Source organism: Calidris pugnax, unplaced genomic scaffold (genome assembly GCF_001431845.1).
Source record: "Calidris pugnax isolate Ruff unplaced genomic scaffold, ASM143184v1 scaffold20, whole genome shotgun sequence".
Lineage (NCBI taxonomy): Eukaryota > Metazoa > Chordata > Aves > Charadriiformes > Scolopacidae > Calidris > Calidris pugnax.
In genome coordinates, this window is record NW_015094510.1 from 14,500,751 (window position 1) to 14,523,357 (window position 22,607).

A 22,607-nucleotide genomic window follows, 5' to 3' on the forward strand; every position below is an offset into this window, starting at 1 on the left:
GCTGGGTAACGGCCGCCACCGCCGCTCAAGCCGCCGCGCGCGCCCCTTCCCGGCGGCCCCTCGCGCCGCCCGCCGCGCCGGTGATGACGTAGGAGGCGGGCCGGGCGGAAGCGCCGCCATGTTGTGGGAGGGAGGGAGGTGGGGCGGGGGAGGCCTAACTGCTCTGTCGGCGGAAACCGGCGGGCACCCGCCCTACCTCTTTAAGGGGCCTCGGCCCCGCCGGTAGCGGGCGGGGGTGGTGGCGGCCCTCGGCAGCTCTGGGGCTTTTCCCCGGCTCCGTGGGTTTGTCAGTCCCGTTTCTCGGCCTGGGCCGACGGGGGCTGTGGGGATGATGAACGGTGCGGCCGAGGTGTAAAAAAAGAATTACGGAATTTGGCCTCGTGAGGCGTCTGTTTGGTAGGGTTCTGTGGAATAAAGCACTGGAGGGGAGAGAGGGGCACAAGGAAGCTGGGTAGTATTCAAGGATTGCCTCCTCCAAGCTCAGGAGCTGTGTATCTTAACAAAGAAGTCAGGTGAAAGCACCAGGAGGCCTCCATGGATGAACAAGGAGCTCCTGCAGGCTCAAGAGCCACAAGGAGGCTTACAGAGGGTGGTAGCAAGGACAGATAGCCTGGAGGGAATATGCAGAGAAACCGACCCAGCAGCCAGGCACCGCATGAGGCAAGCTGAAGCCCAGGCAGAATTAAATCCTATAAGTATGTTAGTGATAAAAGGAAGACGAGGGAAGATACAGGCCCTCTCTGGAAGGAAACAGGACACCTGGTGACCCAGGATATAGAGGAGGCTGAGGTACTCGATTTTTTTGCCTCAGTCTTCCCTGGCAAGGTCTCTAACCACACTGCCCAGGTCTCAGAAGGCAAAGGCAGGGGCTGTGAGAATGAAGAACCACCCACTGTAGGTGAATCATTCTATGATTCAAGAATGGTTTGGGTTGGAAGAGGCCTTCAAAGGTCATCTAGTCCAACACCCCCTGCAATGAGCAGGGACATCTTCAACGAGATCAGATTGCTTAGAAGCCAGTCCAGCCTGACCCAGAACACTTCCAGCGATGGCACAACTACCACCTCTCTGGGCGACATGTCCAGTGTTTCACCACCCTCATTGTAACAAATTTCTTCCTTATATCTAGTCTAAATCTTCCCACTTTTTGTTTAAAACTGTTGCTCCTTGCCCTGTCACTACAGGCCTTGGTATAAAAATGTCTATCATTCTTATAAGCCCTCTTTAAGTACTGGAAGGCTGGCTCCCCCAGCACCTTCTCTTCTCCAGGCTGAATAACCCCAGCTCTCTCAGCCTGTCCTCATAGGAGAGGTGCTCCAGCCGACTTATCATCTCCTTGCCCCTCCTCTGGACTTGTTCTAGCAGGGCCATGTGTTTCCTGTGCTGAGGGCTCCAGAGCTGGACACAGTACTCCAGGTGGGGTCTCACCAGAGCAGAGCCGGGGGGCAGGGGCAGAGCAGAATCACCTCCCTCAACCTGATGGCCACACTTCTTTTGATGCAGCCCAGGATACAGTTGTCCTTCTGGGCTGCAGGCGCACATTGACGGCTCATGTTGAGTTTTTCATTCATGAGCACCCTCAAGTTCTTTTCAGCAGGGCTGCTCTCAATTCCTTCATCCCTCAGCTTGGTAGGTTTCCCCAATCCAGGTACAGCAGCCTGCACTTGACCTTGTTGAACTTCATGAGTTTCGGAAGGGCCCACTCCCCAAGCCTCTGCAGGTCCCTCTAGGTGGCATCCTGTCCCTCTAGCGAGCGTCTCTGTCTGGGTCTCATCTTCGGTGACATTCTCACATTTAATGAGCGTGCCAGCACGATGACAGCTTGTCTTTAGACTTGTATTGGTCCTGACCAGGAGACAGTTGTATGTGGAGGAGTTGGTGATCCAGGTGTACCTGAGTAGACCCTGTGCTGCGCCGCATGTGCAGCTTGGCCTTCAGGCCTATGTTGTGCTGCACAAACCCATGGCTGTAGGATAAATAAATGTAGCCAGCTAATTGCAGCAGAGGAGCCTGAGGGCAGCTCCCACTTAGTATCAGTGGTTTGGCCACCTGTCTGTCCTTGCCTTTATCTGAAGTTCTCATGTGAACACCCTTTCTGTTTGATGGTAGAAATGATCAATAGGATGGTTCTCCTGTAAGAAAATCCTATAGTAGCTTGAATAACCAAAATAAGGGAATCTCTCCTATGGATGTGGTCTTGCCCAGCATGCAGCATGTCAGTCAGAGGCCTGTTGGATGCCCCATCACCTGGAGCTGTCACCATTTAGAGGGGTATAAGATTATCTGTGCTGTTCTCCCCTTATAGTGTGCACTATACATATATATGTACTGCACTGAACTACCATTGTAGGTATATTAGTGTGTTTGAAAAAACCCAGTGTATTCTAAAATGAAGTACAGGGGGTGGAGTCGTGCTTTTTTTTGGCCTATATATAAATAATTTTAATAAAGCAGCAAGCCTTTTTATTATTATTTGAGTTAAGTAAATTCAGTAATGCTGGAATAAATTATATTCAACATCACAAGCTTTGAAGAACGTGTTGAGCTATCTCTTTGACAGCAGAAAGTGCTTCTAAGCAAGTTGGTTTAATTTCTTGAGGAGGAAGCAAAAATCCGTAAGTTCCCGTGTCCCGAAGCTCAATGGTAAAAGAATATTTAATTCCAAGATCGTAAGCCCAGTCGTCTGACCCTCCAGGAGCTAAATCTATGTGAGGAAGGGAAAAGAGGTAACGGTTATGGGAAAACAGCTTCAGTTTTCTGTTCAAAAGCTGTCTTCTGATGCTAGCAAGGTTATGCTACCATGTCTGTTGTGGTAAAATTCATACTTACAAATTGTTTGTGCACCAGGACCAGGTTTATAGGTTTTCCTTGTTGTCCTCTTTATAGCTTTAGCTGCTTTCTTTGCCAGACTTTCCTGAAATTAAATAAAACATCATTATCTTTATAGCCTTGTGATAATAGTTAATATTTATGCAGGTAGGATTTATTTACACTGTGCTTTGGATCTTGCATTAGTTGAATACTCTTCTAAAAGGCTCTAGAAAACCCCAAGACTGTGGTTAAAATTTTAGCATATCCCTATGCTGTAGCTAGATAAAAAAATACAGATGGGACCTTACCACCCACTTCAGGCAGCGAACTGTCATCAAACCATTTGTTCCCATTTGTCTCATATTTTTCCTTTTCTGCCACAATATTTAAGTCACTCTTGATTCACGTAGCATTGACAAAAACAGCAGAAAAGGATTTTCATTGAGTAAATTCTACTGTTAAGCCATGAAGATGTAAATGCCCAGAATTAGCGCACGTCTTTCTGCTTTACAAGGAAGGAGTCACTCACAGCTGCATTTTTTTTAATGCAGTTTCAGGAAATTAAGCAGTAACTGAGATGGCTTAAGAATGTATGTCGTTTGGGTTTAGTTTGTTCCCTACTGTCATCACTGGATTTTTTTTCATTTCTTCTTCTGAACATAGTGGCACTAATTACCAATGAAAATATATTAAACAGTCTGGGATTTTGCCTAACAAAGTAGGATTCTCCCAATGCTTTAACTGTGTACTTTTTGCAGTCCTCTTATCTATACAGCCTTTATTTTTTAAAAATGAAATGGTTTTTGTTTTTTTTAAAAACACGTTTTTAAAAAAGTTAATATGTTAAGTGACGTGGGAGATGCATGTGGTTGGAAAGCAGTAAAAATGACAGCAGTGTGTGCAAACATCAATCCTGTATCTTTATGAACCCCCTCACTGCCTGGCTTTATGCCACCTAACGTATGAAAAGACCTGTCCACCTCAGGCATGCGCCATCTTCCCATATGGCAAATCCCAAAGCCTGCAAACCTCCTCTCTGGCCCCCTTCACATCACTTCTGCTCCTTTCTAACTGCTAGGCCGGAGCCCTCGCTGCAAATAAAATAATTCATTGCCTCAGCACTTGGAGCTTAGGAAACGCCAAAAATGGGCCAGGAAGTGCAGAAAAGGGAATGCCTTGCTCAAGGGGACTTGATGTCTTTACATAAGAAAAATATTACAAAGCTGTCCACATACTCTTAGGGCTTAATTACTCGGTGTTAGCAAATCCCATTTTAGCCTGCATATTATTTCCTCATGCAGATAAATCCAGAGCTTTCTGGTCAGTGGGAAAAAGTAGCTGCTGCTTTTTCTGTTTTGAACTCTGCCTGTCTTCTAGGGGAGTTTTTACCATGTGATTTGGTGGCTCAAGAATGTAAAATTCTACATAAGCAGGATATGTTTTCTACCATTAGGATCATTTTAAATTCGTATCCCTAGCAAAACACTTTAATAAAAATAGTAAGTGTCCACCAGAATACCATATTGCTTAGGTATATGGAGGCTATTTTTCAGTTGCACACCCAAGTACTTTTGAAGTTTGTGTAAACTATACAACATCATCAGCAATTTGCACAAATTTCTTTTCAAGGTGTCCAGAAAAAACAACACACCGCTCTTTAAGCAGCAGCTTCAAAGTATCAGATGTTGATGATGTGCTGTCAATCTAGAATAACTACTTTTGTTTTTCCCTAGTCGTCAGAAGACGCTTGATGGGCTAGATCAGCCCAGACTTCTTTAAGTTCTGAAGAACATTAGGAGAATATCTTGTTTCCCAGTTCTTGAGCTTCAGGGCACTGTGACTCCCTCAATACAAGCCTCACTAAGCAGGGTAAGAAGTTCTGAAATAAATGTGAAACTTAAAGAGATGGGAAGACTTACCAGCTCATCATGGTCTTTGCTTTTCTCCTTAGTGTAAGAATATGGAAACAAAACCATCTGGGAGTAAGAGTGCATGGTTATGTAGGCTTTAATGGTGTCTTTGTGATCTCTGACAAAGCGAGCCACTGCTTTCACTTCAGGCTCAGACTCTGGGTAGGGTCCACAGTATATCTCGTGACATTCATAGGAAGATGCTCCTTCCCCTGTGACAAAAGAGCACACAGTGTTACACCCTCACTTCTTCCCTTCTGCATTTCTGAAAGAGCAGAGTATGATGCTAATACACAAGAAATCGTGGACTCCACCGTGCGATGGAAAGAACTGTTGTGCTTGTAGAAATCAGTGTGAGCCTTCTCGGATTTCTCACCTACTCTACCCTTGAAAATAATTGGAGATTGTGAAGGAAAAAGAATATTGAAAGACTGGATAAGAAGTCTTAGAGGATGAATATGCTTCATTTAATCAAGAAAAGGACTGTGAGACCCCCTTCTTAAAATCTGAAAGTGCTAGACGAAAAAGGCAGTTTTAAGTGATTACGTAATCTCAGTGGATAGCAAACTGCCAACTGGAAGTTGAAGAAGCACAAATCAAAATGAAGGTTTTTAAGAGTGAGAAAAACTAGTCACTAGAACAAGTTACCAAGAAGACAACTAGCATTCACCATTTTTGCTATCTTCAGAATAAGACTAAATAACTTTCTGGAAGCAGCCAGGATCTTTAGTGTTAATTGTTAGCTCTTTGTATTTTAATGAATTTTGTAAATTATCCCCTCGCTACTATTGGTAGTTTAAATGGACATTTTATGTTAAAATCCTGTGCAGGAATAAAGCTCACGGAGTACTTTAACACCCAGAAGACTTTCTTCCTCCCTGGGCACTGGGACACTTTAATAGCTGTCCTTCCAAAAACCAGTAATGCCAATTCCATCTGCAGAGTAGCAGCCCTGTGGAAGCAATGCAAGCTCTTACCATATGATACAGGAGAGAAGGAAACATCTTCTGGTGCCAGTGATATCTAGGGAAGATCTATAGCATGCCACAAAGTAATAGGGAGCATATCTGGACCCCAAAAACACTTAAGAATTTTGATATATGTGTGTTTTAGTTAATTAAAAGTTGCAACGCTCTCTACAGGTGTATTTGGGTGAAATGTAGTTATGATAGACAGAAAGACTAAGTGGTACAGTGGTACCTGGATGTTGATGTTGAGAATTAACCTGTATTTTCACGCATTCAACCATTCCACAGATACTGCAAGCCCCTTTATAATATCAGTTGATGAAAATAAATCCTCAGGTTACCTACATCCTTGTATGACACAAAAGAAGCAGCAGAAATAATATAGTGAAGAGAGAAGGCTGTGGGGGGGGAAGTGCTGACAGATACTGAGCCTGGGAGGTGCAGGCTGGGAGGTCAAAAACAAGGGTACTGGGGCAGAGAGGGCTGTGACAAATTTTATGTTCTGGGATGCATGTATAGTTCTTACTGTTACTGAATTAAGGAGAATTTTGCAGACAGTCCATGAAAATTTGTGTACATGAAAATACAAACAATTCCTGGCAAAATCATGCAAAAGTGGCAAAATGGGAATGTTAAATTTTACGTTGTTCTGTTTTGTGCAGGAGTGAGTAACTGTCCAAGGAACAAGGCAGTGAAAAATCTGTTTGCTGGCAGTCTTGGATTAACGTTCTGTCTGCTTTCCTACATCCTTGGTCATACTGAGAACAACCAGCTAAAAAGTATGGAAAACATGGGTGAAACCGTGTTCCAGTCAAATTTAGTTCCACAGAGCAAGTGCATTGGTTTTAGTGGAGTAATTTTGCTTTTTCACAGTATAAGAAAGTGTAATGTATCAATGCATTTAGTATATTTTGCTTTTCATAAAAGCATGAGGACTTTCAACCTGTTCATAAAGTTGTTATCTGAGCAGTTGAAGAGGAAGAACAGATAAATGTGGCAGGACAGCTCTGATTAAATGCATAGATGTAAACCCTGGAGTTTTGCAGTGGAACAAAGTGTATTCACAAGCAAATCTGAAGCTAATGAAAGTCTGAGCATTTGGCACCCCTGACAAGAACTTTTATTTGTTTAAAAGTAGGTGAGTAAAGATTAAATTGTAGGTACCCATGAATTTGTGGTCATTTCCCATAAACACTATTCTGTTATTGTATTCAATTGACACAGCTAATAATAATACACCATTATTATAAAGCGATAAAAGTCCAGCTTGGTTCTTCTGAGCATCCTGTTGAGCTCCTAGTGTTTTTCACAGCTACAGCAATAATGGAGATTCTGCACTTAATATATTCTAGATCAAATCTGTTCAACCATTGCCATCAATTGCTAAGCAAAGATGTATCTGATTCAGTAGAAGCAATATTTTTATGCTAATTGAGAAAACCAGAATTTTGTTTTTCAGCGTTTTACTGACTGTATAACTGAAAGGAGTAGAAACCTAGGGAGACGTCCTTGCAGACATCTGCTTAAGTTATTGTAAGCACCTGAGTTTGTTGCTTAGGTTTTTCTGTACAAATAGGTTTTTTTCTCTCTGATGACCCTGCAAGTTGATGAGGCTTCTGTCTTCTATGTTTTCAACCATGTCTCAGAGAGGAGCATAGCATGGCTGAAAACAGCATGAATGTTTCCCTAGTTGCTAAAATAAGATGTTCTGCTTTTGCCCTGTGTGTAAGGTGTATGTTTTGTCCGAAGACTTCTTTAGAGAATACTTTCTGATCTCCCTGTGTTCTTCTGCTCTTTGTCAAGATGAATCATTTCTCCACTTCAGAAGTTGTTCACCACCAAAAGTGCTTGACAAGTTAAATGCAGTATATTACATAACCTTTTCCTGAAACTAGGATCTGTATAACATAGGGATTTTGCTGTTATTTCTTCGGGCTTCTCCAAGTTCTGTTTTGATGACATATTTATTCTGAATATCACTTTGAAATCTATGTATTTGTTCCCCATCTTCATGATTTTGTGCCTGACAAAATGTGGTTTTCTCCATATAATTGCCATGGATGGTAAAAAAACATTTTTATTCCCAGTTTAACAATGGACTGAAATGACTGAAAGTCATACTGGATGTTAATGTCAGTACTGAGTGAAGCCAGATCTGATCGATAGAGTAAATTTTAAGACAGCTACCCTGCAGACTATTAAAAACCTGTCAAGTACTAATGTGCCTGTGGGTAAGTAAACGTGATATAGCCTTGACAACAAACACTGAGAGCCAAGAAATCTTGGTCAGGCAGGCATTACTGAAAGATGCCTGAGGTAATCAGTTCATACAAGACAGTGGAGCATCTGCTCCACTGAGTGGTGCAACCACTCAGTTTGGCATTGGGTGGCATGGCATGGACCACCTCTTTCCTCCATCCACCCCCCAGCCTGTGCCCAGTGTGTCATGGGTTAACACAAGGGACAGGATCCAGGGTCCTGGTCCCCCTCTCTCTTGTCACCATGCTGGGAAGAGGTAAGTCCCTCTTGTGGTATCTGGGGAAAATAATCCTATGTCACAACAAAAAGCGTCTCAAGTTGGGGAATTGTTCACTGGTTCATAAAACTTACTCAGCTGCATTTGTTTTTGTATCAACATTGTGAAATGGTAAATGAAAATGTATCCTAAATTAAGACTTTTAAAGGCTAAAATTGAGGCAGGAGTACAACAGGAAGGAAATGACGTCATACCACACCAGCGTGCATCAAAATTCCTGTTCATGTCAGTACCGATGCACCGGCTGTTACCGTGCGATGAGCGGCTCTTTCTCCACAGCCGATTCTATGGAAAGAGACACACAAGCCATGTTCAGAGAAAAAGCTGAGAAAAACAGTAACACCGTTTCACTTGTTAGTTAAATGTGACTTCCAGCTTTTACCTCTACAGGTCACATGCCAACGAAGAAGCAAAAGTTCAAGAAAGATTATAAAACCGCAGTCTGATTGTCAGCAAGGCTGGATGACAAAAAGGAAATGTTGGGTAGGATAAGAGGTGGTCACATGTGGTTTGATTTCAAAGGGTTTGGACCATGGAAGGAGAGGAGCAGACACACTGTTTGGCCAGGTATGTGAGTTTTAGGAGTTTAAAAGTCCAGCCTTTCTGTAGACATTGCTGACAGCATGTGAAAAATTGGAAATTTGGTGTGCAGAGCTCTGCTGAGATGTATATGTGTAACAATCCCAATGTGAGCCAAGCTGGGTTGAAAATCAAATGAGTAAAAGAGTGAAGAATATTTATTATTTTTCTTAAACTTGAGTGAGGGGTCTAAAAATCAAAGAACCATCTCAGTGACTCAGAATTTCCAACCAATAAATAAAATCCTGGGCAAAAGATTACTGTTGTACTTTCATTTATCTGGAACACAAAGTTCTCAGAGAATGGGGGTACCTTGAGGGAGGAAGAAGTGGATTGTTGGCCGTGCTCTATCTGATGTAGCACACCATTCAGCTCGTACAGAATTGTGCCTTATTTGTAACCTTGCTGCAGAAAGCAAACACAGGTGTTCCCTGGCATCCTGGCGTGCACCAAGAAAGTGTGGCCAGCAGGTCCAGGGAGGTTATCCTGTCCCTCTACCCTGCTGAGGCCCTATCAGGAGTACTGTGTCCAGTTCTGGGCTCCCCAGTTCAAGAAGGACAGGAAACTGCTGGAGAGGGTACAGCAAAGGGCTATGAAGATTATTGGGGGCCTAGAACATCTCTCTTAGAGGAAAGGCTGAGGGATCTGGGTCTTTTTAGTCTGGAGAAGAGAAGACTGAGGGGGGATCTGACCAACACCTATAAAGACTTAAAGGGTGGGTGTCAAGAAGAAGGGTCCAGGTTTAGTTCAGTGGTTCCCAGTGACAGGACAAGAGCACAAACTCGAACATAAGAAGTTCCATCTAAACATGAGGAGGAACTTCTTTACTTTGAGGGTGGCAGAGCCCTGGAACAGGCTGCCCAGGGAGGTGGTGGAGTCTCCTTCTCTGGAGACATTCAGAACCCGCCTGGACACGTTCCTGTGCAACCTGCTCTAGGTGAACCTGCTTTGGCAGGAGGGTTGGAGTAGATGATCTCCAGAGGTGCCTTCCAACCCCATGTGATTCTGTGATTCTGTCATCTGGAAGTATTAATACCCTGGGATGAGATTCTGTCATTTTCAAATGCATTTCCAGCAGCTCGGAAGACAGGAAGGTGCTGAGGGTCAAATGCTAATTAGTGGCAGTATTTGTTGTGGTTTAAAAGATACAGAAATCTCAAGCATACATCAAGAGTTTGGGGCGTGCAGTTCCTGGATGGAAATTACACCCAAAGCATGCACACCGATAGTTCCCATAAATAGCATATCAGTATGTTGCACAGTCTGTCAAAAAAGCTGTACGTACAGAGGGGTGGCTCCACGTGTACTCGTAGCCGTCCACATTCATCACAGGCATGACGTAGAAATCAAAGTGCTCCAGAAGCGTCGTCATGGCCTGGTCTCTCTCACGCACATGGATTGCCTATAAAGCACAGGGGAAACTTATTAAAAACATTCATAATAGTGTTTGGGGTTTTTTTACCTTCCTAGAAAGGCATCTGATGGTGTTTTTAAAATAACCGTGCACTTATCAGATCAGTCTGGCTCCCAACAGAGGTGCATCGTGTCACAGAAATCCCTAAATAGGAAGGTGGCTCTTTGGATAGAAGCACCGGGGAGAGGGTAGGAATTGAACTGCTACAGTCAATCAGGTACACTCCAGTCCTTTAATGGTAACGGGCGGTCATGAGAGAGAGTCGAAGCCTATTCATAGGAAGGTTTTGTACTTTTGCCACTTATAGAAATAATATGAACCCTCCCTCCCACCCAAAATGCCACAAAAATAGTGTAAAATAAAGCGATCACAAAAATAACAATAGCGTTTCAAATGGTTGCTGTACATAACGTTATTTCTCCTGGCTGCATTATGAGTTCAGTGCATTTGTATGCAAAGAGCCAGTAAGAAGTATATCGCTAATTGTTCCTCACAGCCTATTTTGGAGCCTTTAGTCATTCCTAACCTGGTTGTTGGTCCACCACACAGGGATAAATTTTAACTTAGATAAATGGTTTTGTTACTATTAGAATAGACCAAGTCTTCAATCATTTCTTTTTCCTTTATACCTTACTTAAACCACCTTCATTCATTTTAAATCCATCCTAGTTTTCCTCAGGCAATGGACTTTCTCTAACTTAAATGAAGAATGTCAATCTTATTACAATCTAGCAAGAAAATTAAATTATAAAGAGTGGAAACATTATAAAGAATGCTTAGGATTTGCAAGACTGAGCTATTGATTTTGATGTGTGTGTGCAGATGTATATTAATGTCAAATTTTCAAATGTTACATCATGAAGTAATAGAGAAATAAAATTTGAATTTAAAACATGTAAATTAGATCAAGAGGATGGAGAACCTAAATGTTCAGCTTGTTAGTTCTGAAAAATGCTGCAGGGACATGTCACTGGCAAAGTGACGGCACAGCTGGTAATTATTTGGAGCAGCATGAAAGGGCAAATGCATTTCTCTCCACAGGAGCCTTGAAGGCTGAGATTTTCAGTGGGTCACAAAGTACATTCAGCCGTATCTGTCCCTAACCCCTGCATTCTCCTTTCAAATGTTATAGTCATTGAGGCTTTGTAGTTGTGACTGAGGACAGAAATAAACACATTATTATTATTATTACCACCATAGTTATTTAGGTCCATCCAGACAAACCATAATTAATGTTTCAAAGACTCATCCGTGTTGTTGCTCTGGCTACAGTACTGATGATTGTGAAGTCTCAATCCCATCTAGTTTATTTTTACTGTGAGCTTTGCTTTTGTGAAAAAGTAACAATGAATAATATCTCAGGACATTAACTGAGCAAGCTGGGCAACCTTGTCTGGGTCAGAAAGGCCTTAGGAGCCTTTTCCCGGTCCATACTGAGTTGGGCAAACAGCTCAGCGTGAGGAGTTGAGCAGAGATGCCTTAAATTAAAAAAGACTGAGGCAATGTATGTTAAGATCTGGATGCAAACGACGGATGAGGTATCTTTTGGCGTACTTTTACTCACTATCCTGAGCAGTGTAGATATTAAAGATATTAAAGATCAGGTGTGACCATCAGCCAGTGGCTGCACATCAAGGTTGGTTAGGCTAAGCCCATCACACAAGTCTCATCCCATCAGTGATTTACTCATTTCCATGAACTGGTACTATGTGTGTGTCTGGCAGTTGTTGATCGTGGTCTGGAGGTCTGAAATGGTGGTGTCTCTAGCAGGAATGGTGCCTTCAGAAGATGTCTTGTGTAGCCTCATTCTCTGAATGAGGCAGATCCAGAAGAAAAGCGTGAGTACAAGTAGAAAATGCAGGAGGTGGAGGAGCGGTAGCAGCAGGCACTCAGCAGGTGATACATCACAGCAAGTGCTAAGTAGAGGTTGTTGGTGTGCGTACTGGTGTGGAGCTATGCCATGCCTGGCACAGGCAAGTGTGGGGTAACTCGCTCTAGGAAGGCATGTAGGGAAGAACTAAGGGTTGTAGGACAGCTTGAGCTCACTCTGGGTGTCCTCTGATCTACTCCAGGCAGTGCCAGCTGGACTAATATGGGCATGAGCCACCATGTTCTACGTGACCAGGAGCCAGGATCATTCCTTGGATCCATGTGGTGGTATAGACATAGCCCTAGTAGATTACCAAATGCTTGCTTTTCTTGGCATGTCCTCTCCATCCCTCATCCAATCCCATTGAAGTTACAATTCATAATTGTAAACTTCTCTGTTCAATGTGCTGCACATACTTTAAAAAGTTTCTTTCATACTTGAGAATACATCTAAGCGTTTGATGCATATGACTTTCTCTTTCTCTCACACGCATACTTCCATCTACTGACACACACATACACATACACACACTCACTGCTACATATAAATCTCAGGCACAAATCTGCTGTGTTGGTGTTCTGGAAGTATGTGGATTAAAACTATGGACCTTAGAGCTCAATTGGACACAGAAGGTAAATTGCATCAAGATTTTCTGCTTTGCTTTGAAAACAGTAATCAGATGAGATTATCTACTCACATGGCCTATGAACCACAGGCAAAAAGCAGGAGAAATCCATTCTCTAGCATGGATACCACAGTCAATCCATATGGCACTTTTGGATTTTTCCTGGCTTTTAGAAAGCTGACAAAAGAAAAATTGTATTAAAATGTCGCCATTGTGAAGTGTACCACATGAAAGCAGAAATGAAAAGCATAACCAAGATGGAAGAAGCAGCATCGGTCTTGCAGGGAGAGCTTGGACTGGTCCTGGGCCAGGATACTGCTCCCAGTTACATTGCCATACAGTCAGAGAGCCATATTCAGACTGCTTGCAGCAAGCTCCTAATACAGGCACCAAGACTGCAGCAAGACCTGAGGCCAAGAAGGGAGATGACCAACTATGTAGGGCAACAAACTAGGTTGGCTTCACAGTCAACAGAGGACGATGTCCACCGTGCCAGTATTTCATGCCTTTGGATGAAGGCCTAGTTGTGATAACTTCTTTGTGACCCAGCAAGCAACCTAACGTGGTTACATGCCTTTGTCAAACATAACACACTTTACTGGAAGAACTTGGGAAACTTTTTAAAAAGACAAAAATTTACACTTTATTAAAGTATGTGTTTAAGTACAGTTTTAAGAATGTGTTCTGGCCAAACCCCATCACTTGCTTACATTAGTACTTGGAAAGATTTTGCAGTAAGTCACAGCCATACCTTCAGAACATAAAGTGGTCGTTTTTCATATGATGATCCAATATGTATTTTCTGGAGGAGGTCAGAATGGGCTTTCACTACTTCTTCCATCCAATAATATATCTGCAAGGATGAAGTTAGTAAATAGATCTTCTCCCTATTGTTTTCCTTCACCCCTGAAAACAGTCTAGACCGAAATTCATTCTTACTCCCAAAATCTTTCCTCTTTAGCTGATAGGAAAGACAAACTAGCAATTCAGAACACTTACCAATTGCCTGACTCTAATGTCTCTTAAAAAAAAGGGTAAGATACAGTCACAACAGTCCAGATATACCTCTGAAATTCCTCTTTAATTCTAGTTGGTTAAATTATTCTCCATTTCATGTTCTAAATATTTATGTGATGTTTTCTGACTTCATTTCACTTATGTGTTGGCTGCATTTGAATTGCAGTTTGAAGCAACACACGTATGAGAGATATTTTCTGGTGCTTCATTCCTTCTCTATGAAAGCATTATAGTAATTACAACTCTGAATGCAATGGTAATTATTTACCTGTTGATGATTTCTTTCTCTATCTACATTCTCAACCATGAGACACATTTCACCCCTTGAATCTACAGTGGATTGTAACAAAAATACCTTACTTCTTTCATTGAATGGTAGCTTTCATAATATGATGAAGATCTGCGTGGGTTGACTGTGTCATTCACAACCTGTTTTTCAATAAGCCCTTGAACATCTCCTATCAAGACTCTGAATAATAAAGAAAGAACACAACATCCTGTTAAATAAATGACAAACAGCTTTAGAGAAACATTCATGACAACAAAGAAAAAATATGTACTTGTATTGGATGGTCAGTTGCCTTAGCTGAGCTTTTGTGTTATTTATGCTGGATGCCCTGACATAGAAATGGACTTCTCTGTCCTTCTTGATGTTTTCAACCGCAACAGGTTGCCAGAGAATGACCTGCAAAGTTTCAAAAAACATTCTGTATTTTTTTACTGAGGAAAGAAAAAACATTCTTACCAGCATTTAATAAGAGTTTTGAAAATAATCAAAGCATATGTTTTCAATACAAGACACCACTTGTAATAAGGAATTTAAAGTTCCTGGGGTTGTGTTATAGCATTCTGCTACTCCTGGAAATGAAACGTGTGTATTTAAGAAATGTTTATAATGACTTCTGAACATAAATTCATAAATCAAGAACAAAGACAGGAACATAACCTTTTCTGAGATAGTATTTCTAGTATAATAGATACGTTTAGCTGGTTATTATGTTTCATGTTTTCAAGTCTGCTGAGAGTTATTTTCCCTGAGGGTATTTGGAGAATTAATGAAGATCAGACCAGTCTTTTTAGTTATTGTATTTGCTGATGACTTTGATCAGGGAGGAAATAAATGCCAGAAGGGGTTTGAGTATAAGTCAAGTTGAAGCAGCAATAAAGAGATTAGAAATGGGAGGGAAATAAGAAAATGAGATTCTTCTTGGTAAAATTAAATCATTTACAATAATAAAATTAGAAGCCCACATGTTCAGTAAAAGACTGAAACTTTAGAAACAATAATACCAAAAGATCTAGGGGTGACAGTAAGCAGAAAATTAGGCATGAATCTACGACGTGAAAAAGGTCCACATAATTCTGGGATGTGTTTTAGAAGACATTCAGCATGGAGTTGCCAGACAATAGGGTTTATTTTTTTTCCTTTCTGGTGCACTTGCACCAGGAATATTATATTCAACTTAGGGCACCATGTTTCCAGCCATGTATCAGCTGCCAGCTGTTTACCTCATTTCTCAGAGAGAACGTGTTTGCAAAATCATACAGAAAACTCATCTATGCTTTTAATCAGGACTTTGGAACAGTCAATGGTAAAACATTTGCCCCCTGGAGATATTTATTTATTTATTTATTTATTTATTTTTGGTTGGACTTGATGATCTCAGAGGTCCCTTCCACCCTGGCCTGCCTGCTGTCTGCGCTGACAAGCACCAGTTCAGATTCAGTTTCTCTTTGGTGTAGTAGGCATTCTTTGAATTGAGAGTAAGGAAAACTAAGGAACTCTGGATTGACACAGCTGAGGTGGCAGAGGAGCAATGAATGGGGGTAAATGGGAAACTTTGATAATAGATGTGATAATTGGTCTCTTTACCATCAGCAATGGTCAATACTGCCCCAGGAGCAGCTACATAAGACTCTGTTGTAGGTGTTCCTGCATCTGGGTTCTTTCTGATGGATGCTACATGCAATGTGTGTGCTGTAAGAACAAAAGCATTTCCTTTGGTTTAGGTTTTTGCTTGCTAATTTTCAATTGCTTCTTTTTTGTTAGATTGTAACCATTAAAATTTGTTGGTGTCTTCCCTTCCCCTTCTCCTTCCCTTTTCCCTTCCCCTTCTCCTCCCCTTTTCCCTTCTCCTTCCCCTTCCCCTTTCATTTTCCCTTTCTCTTTTCTTATAACTTGCCCAATTTATAGCCATGGGAAGAAACTGGCCAGTTTACGACCCTTAAAAAATGTTTGGTTTGCATGTTCAGGTAAGTGACCTGGTAGAAAGCACCATATGCTCTCTCTGCACTGAATGTGCTGCAGTTGTTCTTCACGGCTTCTTGGGGCTCCTATGCACAAGAAGGTGAAGAATGACAGCGGAGAGGAAAAGTGGAGGAGGGAAGATTTATTTTAGTACAGCAAAGGAGATGGAAATGTGAGTTGTCATGTGAAGGTTATCGAGGTTTGTGTGAACTGAAGGGAAGGATCAGAAGATGCTAGGAGGGACAGCAGAAGACTGGTAGGATTTTGGGGTGGACATAGAATGAATAGGAGCCAAGTAAGACAGAGGAAGACTGGGCATAGTCACTGTTAAAAGCTCTCTGTGAGACACATCCTCGATCATTCTGTAAATGATGTTGGTTGAGGGAATAGTTACACCTTTATTGCTGAGTATTGGCTTCAAACTGAGACTGTGATTGAGAAAATGCTTTTGAAGAAGAAGAGATGCTTTATTTTAATTAAATATTCTCCTCCTTAGTGACAGATAGGAGTAGTGGGAAAAAAAAAAAAAAAAAAGTATTGCTTAAGAGATTTTTATCTTCTACATGGTGCTTTAAGAAAAATACCACAAAAATCCAGTCCTGATCTTCAAAACTGTGCAAGTCATAGAGGTCAAGATTGCATTGGTCTGAAGTGCTGAGGTTCCCTAGAAAAAGTGTTTCTACTTACTGTGTGTTGGTGCTTTGCCAATTTTTGAAGTGTCTTAGTATACAAAATCTATTGCAGAAATCTGAGCTCTAATATAATGCACTACTGTAACACTAGGAAGCAGAAGTCTCCTCATGTAAATCAGAAGGTAGTGGAGCAATGAAAACCAAACATTTGCTGAGTAGTTGTATTATGACAAATGAATTAAAATGGGCTAAATCTTCCTTTGATGGGGGAAGGAGTACTAGTGCACTTTGGGGAAGAATTTGGTGTAGACAGCAGAGAGACAGAGGGTTCTGTTTACCTCAGTGGTGTTCAGTAAATTCTGAAGGGCTTCAACCTGTTCGTCTGTCTGTGGGAGAGCCCACAAAACTTCGTCCCTGAAAAACAAGGGTATTTGGGTAAAGCACAGGAACTGCTTTAGGTCACACAGAAGTGGAGAAGCAGGCTTGACCTTTCTCATCTTGCCTGGCTTGGCTGCCAAGAGCTCAAAGATTCAATAGTGAAGATGCTGAGGCCTGCTCCAGCCTCTGCTTTTGCCAATCAGTAAAATCCATGGAAGAGATGGTGCAGGGCTTTGGTAGCCAATAGCTACTTGCTGGACTCTGACATTGCTCCTGGGAGCTGGCACCAGCATAAGAGCTGCCAGCCCCGGCTAATCCAGCGTGCAGCAGCACCAGTGGAAAACCAGCCTGGACCAGGCAGACAGCTCTCCTGTTCTCCCCTGAGTTTCTTAGTCTCACTCACTCTTCAGCAGAGACATGAGCCCTCCCAGCCTCCTGCAAAAGCCAAGCATGATGTTTTGTACATGTGCAGAGGCTACTAGCATTGTCATTCCTACTCCAGTCCAGTTTTGCTGATCTTCTCATTTCTGTCCCTCTGCCAGCTATGGTTTCACTTGGTCTATACCACTGTTCTCCTTTACCTGGTAACTTATGTTCCCCATCTACTTGAAACCCTTGGTCCAGACACGCTGTACATGAGATGGCCCTTCCCAGCTGCTCCATGCCTGACCCCACCATCGATAACAGAAGTGAAATTCACTTTCTGGAAAGAAAAAATACCACTTTGCATTGTAAATCCAGCCCTAATCGTCATGCCCCACAAGCTATGTAGTTCAAAATTGCATTGGGTAGATAATTAAAACAATTCATGTGTGTAGAAGGAGGAGGCTCAGGGGAATGTTGGACCTGACCCCTATATCAAATTTGTGGGCTGGGGTGGCTTTCGTCCCTCTAATCGTGTGGAGTTGGTGGCAGTGCATAAACCAGGCACTGTGGAAGTCCCCGCCGTCCCTGTCTGCAAAGAGTGTTGAGAAGAAATCAGGCAGGGCTCTCAAAACTAGTGTTTTCAAGCCGCATAACATGATTGGCACAACTCGTTGTTGTGACTGATTTCAAGCAGAGACCTGACAGAACCTGGCAACCAGGTGCTTCATCTTTTCTACTTTTAGCCAGACTCCAATCACTGTTGTTTCTCATGCAGAACCAATAATATGCCAGCCCTGTTTTTGCCCCCACCGTCGTTTGACAGAGCATCGAAAAGCAATCAGGGTTAGGCAGGGTTGGCAGTTTGCCTATTTCTTTAGGCAAGTGCACTCTAAAGCACGTGTTTGGGGCTACTTTAAAAGTGAATTTGTCTTCTCATATCTGGGGAATCACAGGAGAGACCAGAAAAGGGCTGCTGCATCTGGTTTTGTCCTATAATTCCCATAGCCTGAGAGTACCATGATGAGGAAGCTGGTATGTACTTGTGCCCCACCATTTGTTGCACAGATATTCCAGCTGGGTGTGGTAGGACCTGAACACACTGAAGAAGCTGATCCAAGTTTTGCCTTTGCTCTTGTAGTCATGTTTAACATGGAATATTAACAGCCAAAATTGTAGTCGTTGGGCTTCTCAGTTCCTCTGCTTCAATTTGGCATTACACCCTCATCTCCTGCCCCACTCCTGTTAGAAAACACCCAGACTAAGCTCTTATGGCCTCAAGTTACGCCAGGGGAGGTTCAGGCTGGATATTAGGAAATATTTTTTCACTGAAAAGGTTATCAGACATTGGAATGTGCTGCCCAGGGAGGTGGTTGAGGCACCATCCCTGGAGGGGTTCAAAAGACAGGTTGATGTAGTGCTGGGAGGTATGGTTTAGTGACGGTGATGCTTCTTGTTTGTTGTGCGGGTGTCTGGTTTTGTCAGTTAGGTTGACGGTTGGACAAGATGATCTTTAAGGTCCCTTCCAACCTAGAAGATTCTGTGATTCTGATTGTTGCTTTTATACCAATCTCAGAAACGACTCTCCACCCCGAGCTTCCTTGCCCTGCCTGTTGCCCTGGTACAGCTGGACATGTTCATCTTGAATGCACCTCTTTTTTTCCACTTTCTGTCCTCATCCTCTGCTTCCCTGGTTGCTCTTTGAGCTTGTCATTAGGAGGATCCCTCTCATTCCCCTCCTCCAACTTTCTGCCAAGGTCCCACTAGATTCTCTTCCCCATCTCTTTTTCTTCTCCCTTTTACTTCTGGGTAAATATGAGTCCAGCTGCCATCCCTCACACCGCAGTGCTGAGGTCTTACCCTGCAGCTATGACAGAGTGAGTGGGATGCATTGCAGTTCATTTTAGATGGTTTTGATACCTTCACCTGAGCTAGTCACTCTCTTAATAAAGAAACAGGCACTTTCAGGGTCCAGTTAACCTGAACTAATTTAGATGTGTGTGCTAAACTGGAATTAACTCTAGCCTAAATGCACTTATTTTTTCTCCACTAGCTGTACAGGAAAGTGAAGGGGAATTGTTCCCACACAGAACTGTGTAGAAATCCCACATAGTCAGATGAATCCAATCCAGGGGCCCTGGCTGCCATCTCACAGATAGACATAAACCAGTCTCTTCATCCCTCCTCTCCATTGCATTTCTTGGTCACTAGGAGGGCTGTCAGCAGCACACATCACACAGACCCACAAAAACAAGGCATGAGCATGGATGTGTCTCTCTGCCTGGCTCCATTTAAACCTTGCATGCTCTTTCTGACTAGCATCTCCAGAAGAGAGGCCTCCCTGCTTGCCTCCAGCAGGTAGAGTCACTAGAGGAGTGCTGCCAGCATCTTCTCCTGTTCTCCTGGACCATGTAAGCTGTTCATCTGCTTGTGGGCTCTCTTTCTTCCCACCTTGCTGGCTCTCCAACAGCCTCCAGCCTTGCCCTTTCCCTAGAGGTGAGCAAAGTGTCTTCCTGGTGCTGTCAGCTCTTTCACAAGTCTCACAATGTTTGGTATTTTTCTTAGAAGTCCCAAATGCAGTAATCACACTTTAACCTTGCAAAGGGAGGCTTTAATACATAAGCATTAAATCCTCCAACACTAGCACTCAAATAAAAGAAAAAAGTCAGATATAATGTATCACCTTTAAAATCTCATTATTTTTAGCCATTTTCATAACCCAGGCTGGGAGGGTTAGACTCATGCTTTCCAGTGGGAAGTGGCATATTCTTCCGTAAGGGTCAGATATTCGGTGTTTTATTTAAACATGAAATAAATGAACCTTGGGGTAGTACAGAGCAATATTTCTCCACTGAATTCACCTAAAAATCGGGTTTAACTGTCCCCCTACTGTAACCCTCACACCACCGTAGCAATCCACAACAAAACACGATTGCAACACAAACGGAGATGAAAGATCCTCTTTTTAAGGCATGAACTCAAGAGGCGTTTGCCTGTCACAGGTCTGCCCGCTGGCCCGTGGTGCGGAGTCACAGAAGGGCTGTGAGACATAATTCACTATTATTGGTGTAGGTATTTCAGTCCTGGGAGCCGGCTGTGTTTAATCGTGGTTCCTATAGGTTGTTCATCTTGCTTAATTCACCACGAGGGGCTTATCCTTTTAGTTCCTATTAAACCTATTAAAACATTTCAGGTTTTTAAACCAGCTGTACGAGTAGAAAATAAAAGCACTTTGGCTGTCTTCTTCTCTGACATATGTTCTCATGTTTTAGCAAAGCATTTGGTTTCAGGGCATTTCAGAAGTTTATCGATAGGTAACAATAAAACCGCTTCTGAAACATTGTGCAAATACCAAATGGTTATTCAAAAATGATTTATGACTGGAAAAACAATCATAAAAGCTGCTTTAGAAAGAAAACAGATTGTTAGCACTTTCTGAAATGGTTTCTCTCTCTACCTCAAGAAGTAATTCATTTAAGGTCTTGTTTTAAGGCAAATGAAGCAAATTATTTTTTCCCATTAAGTTTCAGAATGCCCTTTATTGGCATTCAAAAGCACTGAATGAACAGAATTGATTTGCACTTAGACCGAAAAGAATAGTTTTAATATGATTAAAAACATAGGATTTATGGATGCAAAGAAGACTTAGAATAATTTCATTTCCTCCAACATCTATATGTTAAATTGAACCACATATCCAATTACAAGAGCAATAAATAAATGTCAACGTTTGTCAAATGTTTTCTTATGCAACTTGGAGTTATTTTGCTTCAGTACTTTCCCTGTCCTGCTTACCACACTGCTGACCACACACCAAGCCCAGTAGCACCATCAGATATTTACCTTGGAAGAGTGAAGACATGCTTCTCTTGAATCCACATAAATACGGTAAAAAAGAACAGGTAAAACTTCATCTTCGCGGCATCCACAATGAACCCAAATGCAGTTGGAAAGCCAAAGGTTCAGGACCCACATTATTGATTTCAAAAATGTTATTTAAAGAGTGGTTAAAATTTAATACTGTCTCTCACCTCAACCCCAAGCTCCTGGTGGGTAAGTCAATATGACAGAGCTCCCTGGGGAGGTCCTGCTCGTGTTGTGTCGTTCATCCACGAAACGATAAGGTACATTTTGGACATTTTCATATTGACAAGTCACTTTGTCATCTCAGCCTCCGTGTCATTTCATGACGGCTACAAACCACAGGCAGAAGAAGCGCACCACCAAGTGCAAAGTTTTCGTGATCCTCTAATATTTATGGGGGTGCAGCAGCATGCTCTGCATTCAGCACTCCTATGCCATGTCACAGCCTGGGTGAAGCTCGATGAGACGAGTGGGAATGAGGTTATTAATTCCAAATGAAAAAATCCAAAGCAGGAAGGCTTCTTTTGCTGGCGTTTGCTAGCAGAGAAAACAAGGAGCAAGCAGTACATGATACTCTTGCTACTGAGGGCCATTCTTCCAGTTCAGAATGGAGCACGTTGACTAGGTCTCCATCTTCTGCAGCTGGCCTCTACCTCCTTGTTTAATACTCAATCCAGTCAAGGATTTCAGATTGTTTGTGTTGCTCCATGTTGTGTTGCTTTTCTCTGATGTTCTCACATCCATATATTTTCCACATGTCATGCTGGGTTAGCTTTTCAAGAAAAAGTACCAGTGACTCTTCATCTCTTCATTATTAATTTTTGTATGCCCTAAGATTTTCCTCCCATATTTCTATCCATGGTTGTCCAGGCAAAGCATGCTGAAAAGCTGAATGAATTTGACATGTCCAGAATAAATGATCTCCATATGTGTTCTGTACTTGAAAGGTAAATCCAACTTGGCTAAAACACAACAGGATTAGTAGATGGTTCAAGTCTTCTTCTTCTATGCACCAACATAGCAGTTCAAGGCATGGCACTGGTTAGAGAACACCCCAATGGCAGCCTTATGTGGAGGCGAACTTCTCATTTACACGTCCAGATTCAGACCTGCCTTGATGTTAGCCCTTGGCTGAGCATGTCGTATAGGTGCAGAATGAGGGAACCAAACCCGGGGCAGTTTCATCCATGCCATCTGATATAAATGGTTTTTCAGGTGAGTGGACCCCAGAAACACAACATGGTTTTATTCCAAGGGGACTTCATTCCGGAAGAGGACTGAGGAGTGAATCAACACATGTGCAATGGGGACACCAGGGAGCCAAGACCTAGGAGTGTTTGGGGGAACTAAATTATTTGGTGCTATAGGTGTAGCTGAGGCTTACAGCTATAC

General features: G+C 42.4%; 1 protein-coding gene across 1 annotated transcript; it reads right to left on the reverse strand.

Annotated features, from left to right (window-relative positions):
- Positions 1 to 2,440: 2,440 nt before the first annotated feature.
- CPB2 (carboxypeptidase B2 (plasma)) lies at positions 2,441 to 21,325 on the reverse strand. Its single transcript, XM_014965815.1, has 11 exons — positions 21,195 to 21,325; positions 16,949 to 17,024; positions 14,291 to 14,415; positions 14,091 to 14,199; positions 13,465 to 13,566; positions 12,786 to 12,890; positions 10,090 to 10,206; positions 8,420 to 8,510; positions 4,731 to 4,933; positions 2,830 to 2,914; positions 2,441 to 2,704 (listed from the first exon to the last, which is right to left on the reverse strand). The coding sequence occupies exons 1-11, from the start codon at positions 21,263 to 21,265 to the stop codon at positions 2,520 to 2,522; spliced, it is 1,269 nt and encodes a 422-aa protein (XP_014821301.1). The 5' UTR covers positions 21,266 to 21,325; the 3' UTR covers positions 2,441 to 2,519.
- Positions 21,326 to 22,607: the final 1,282 nt, after the last annotated feature.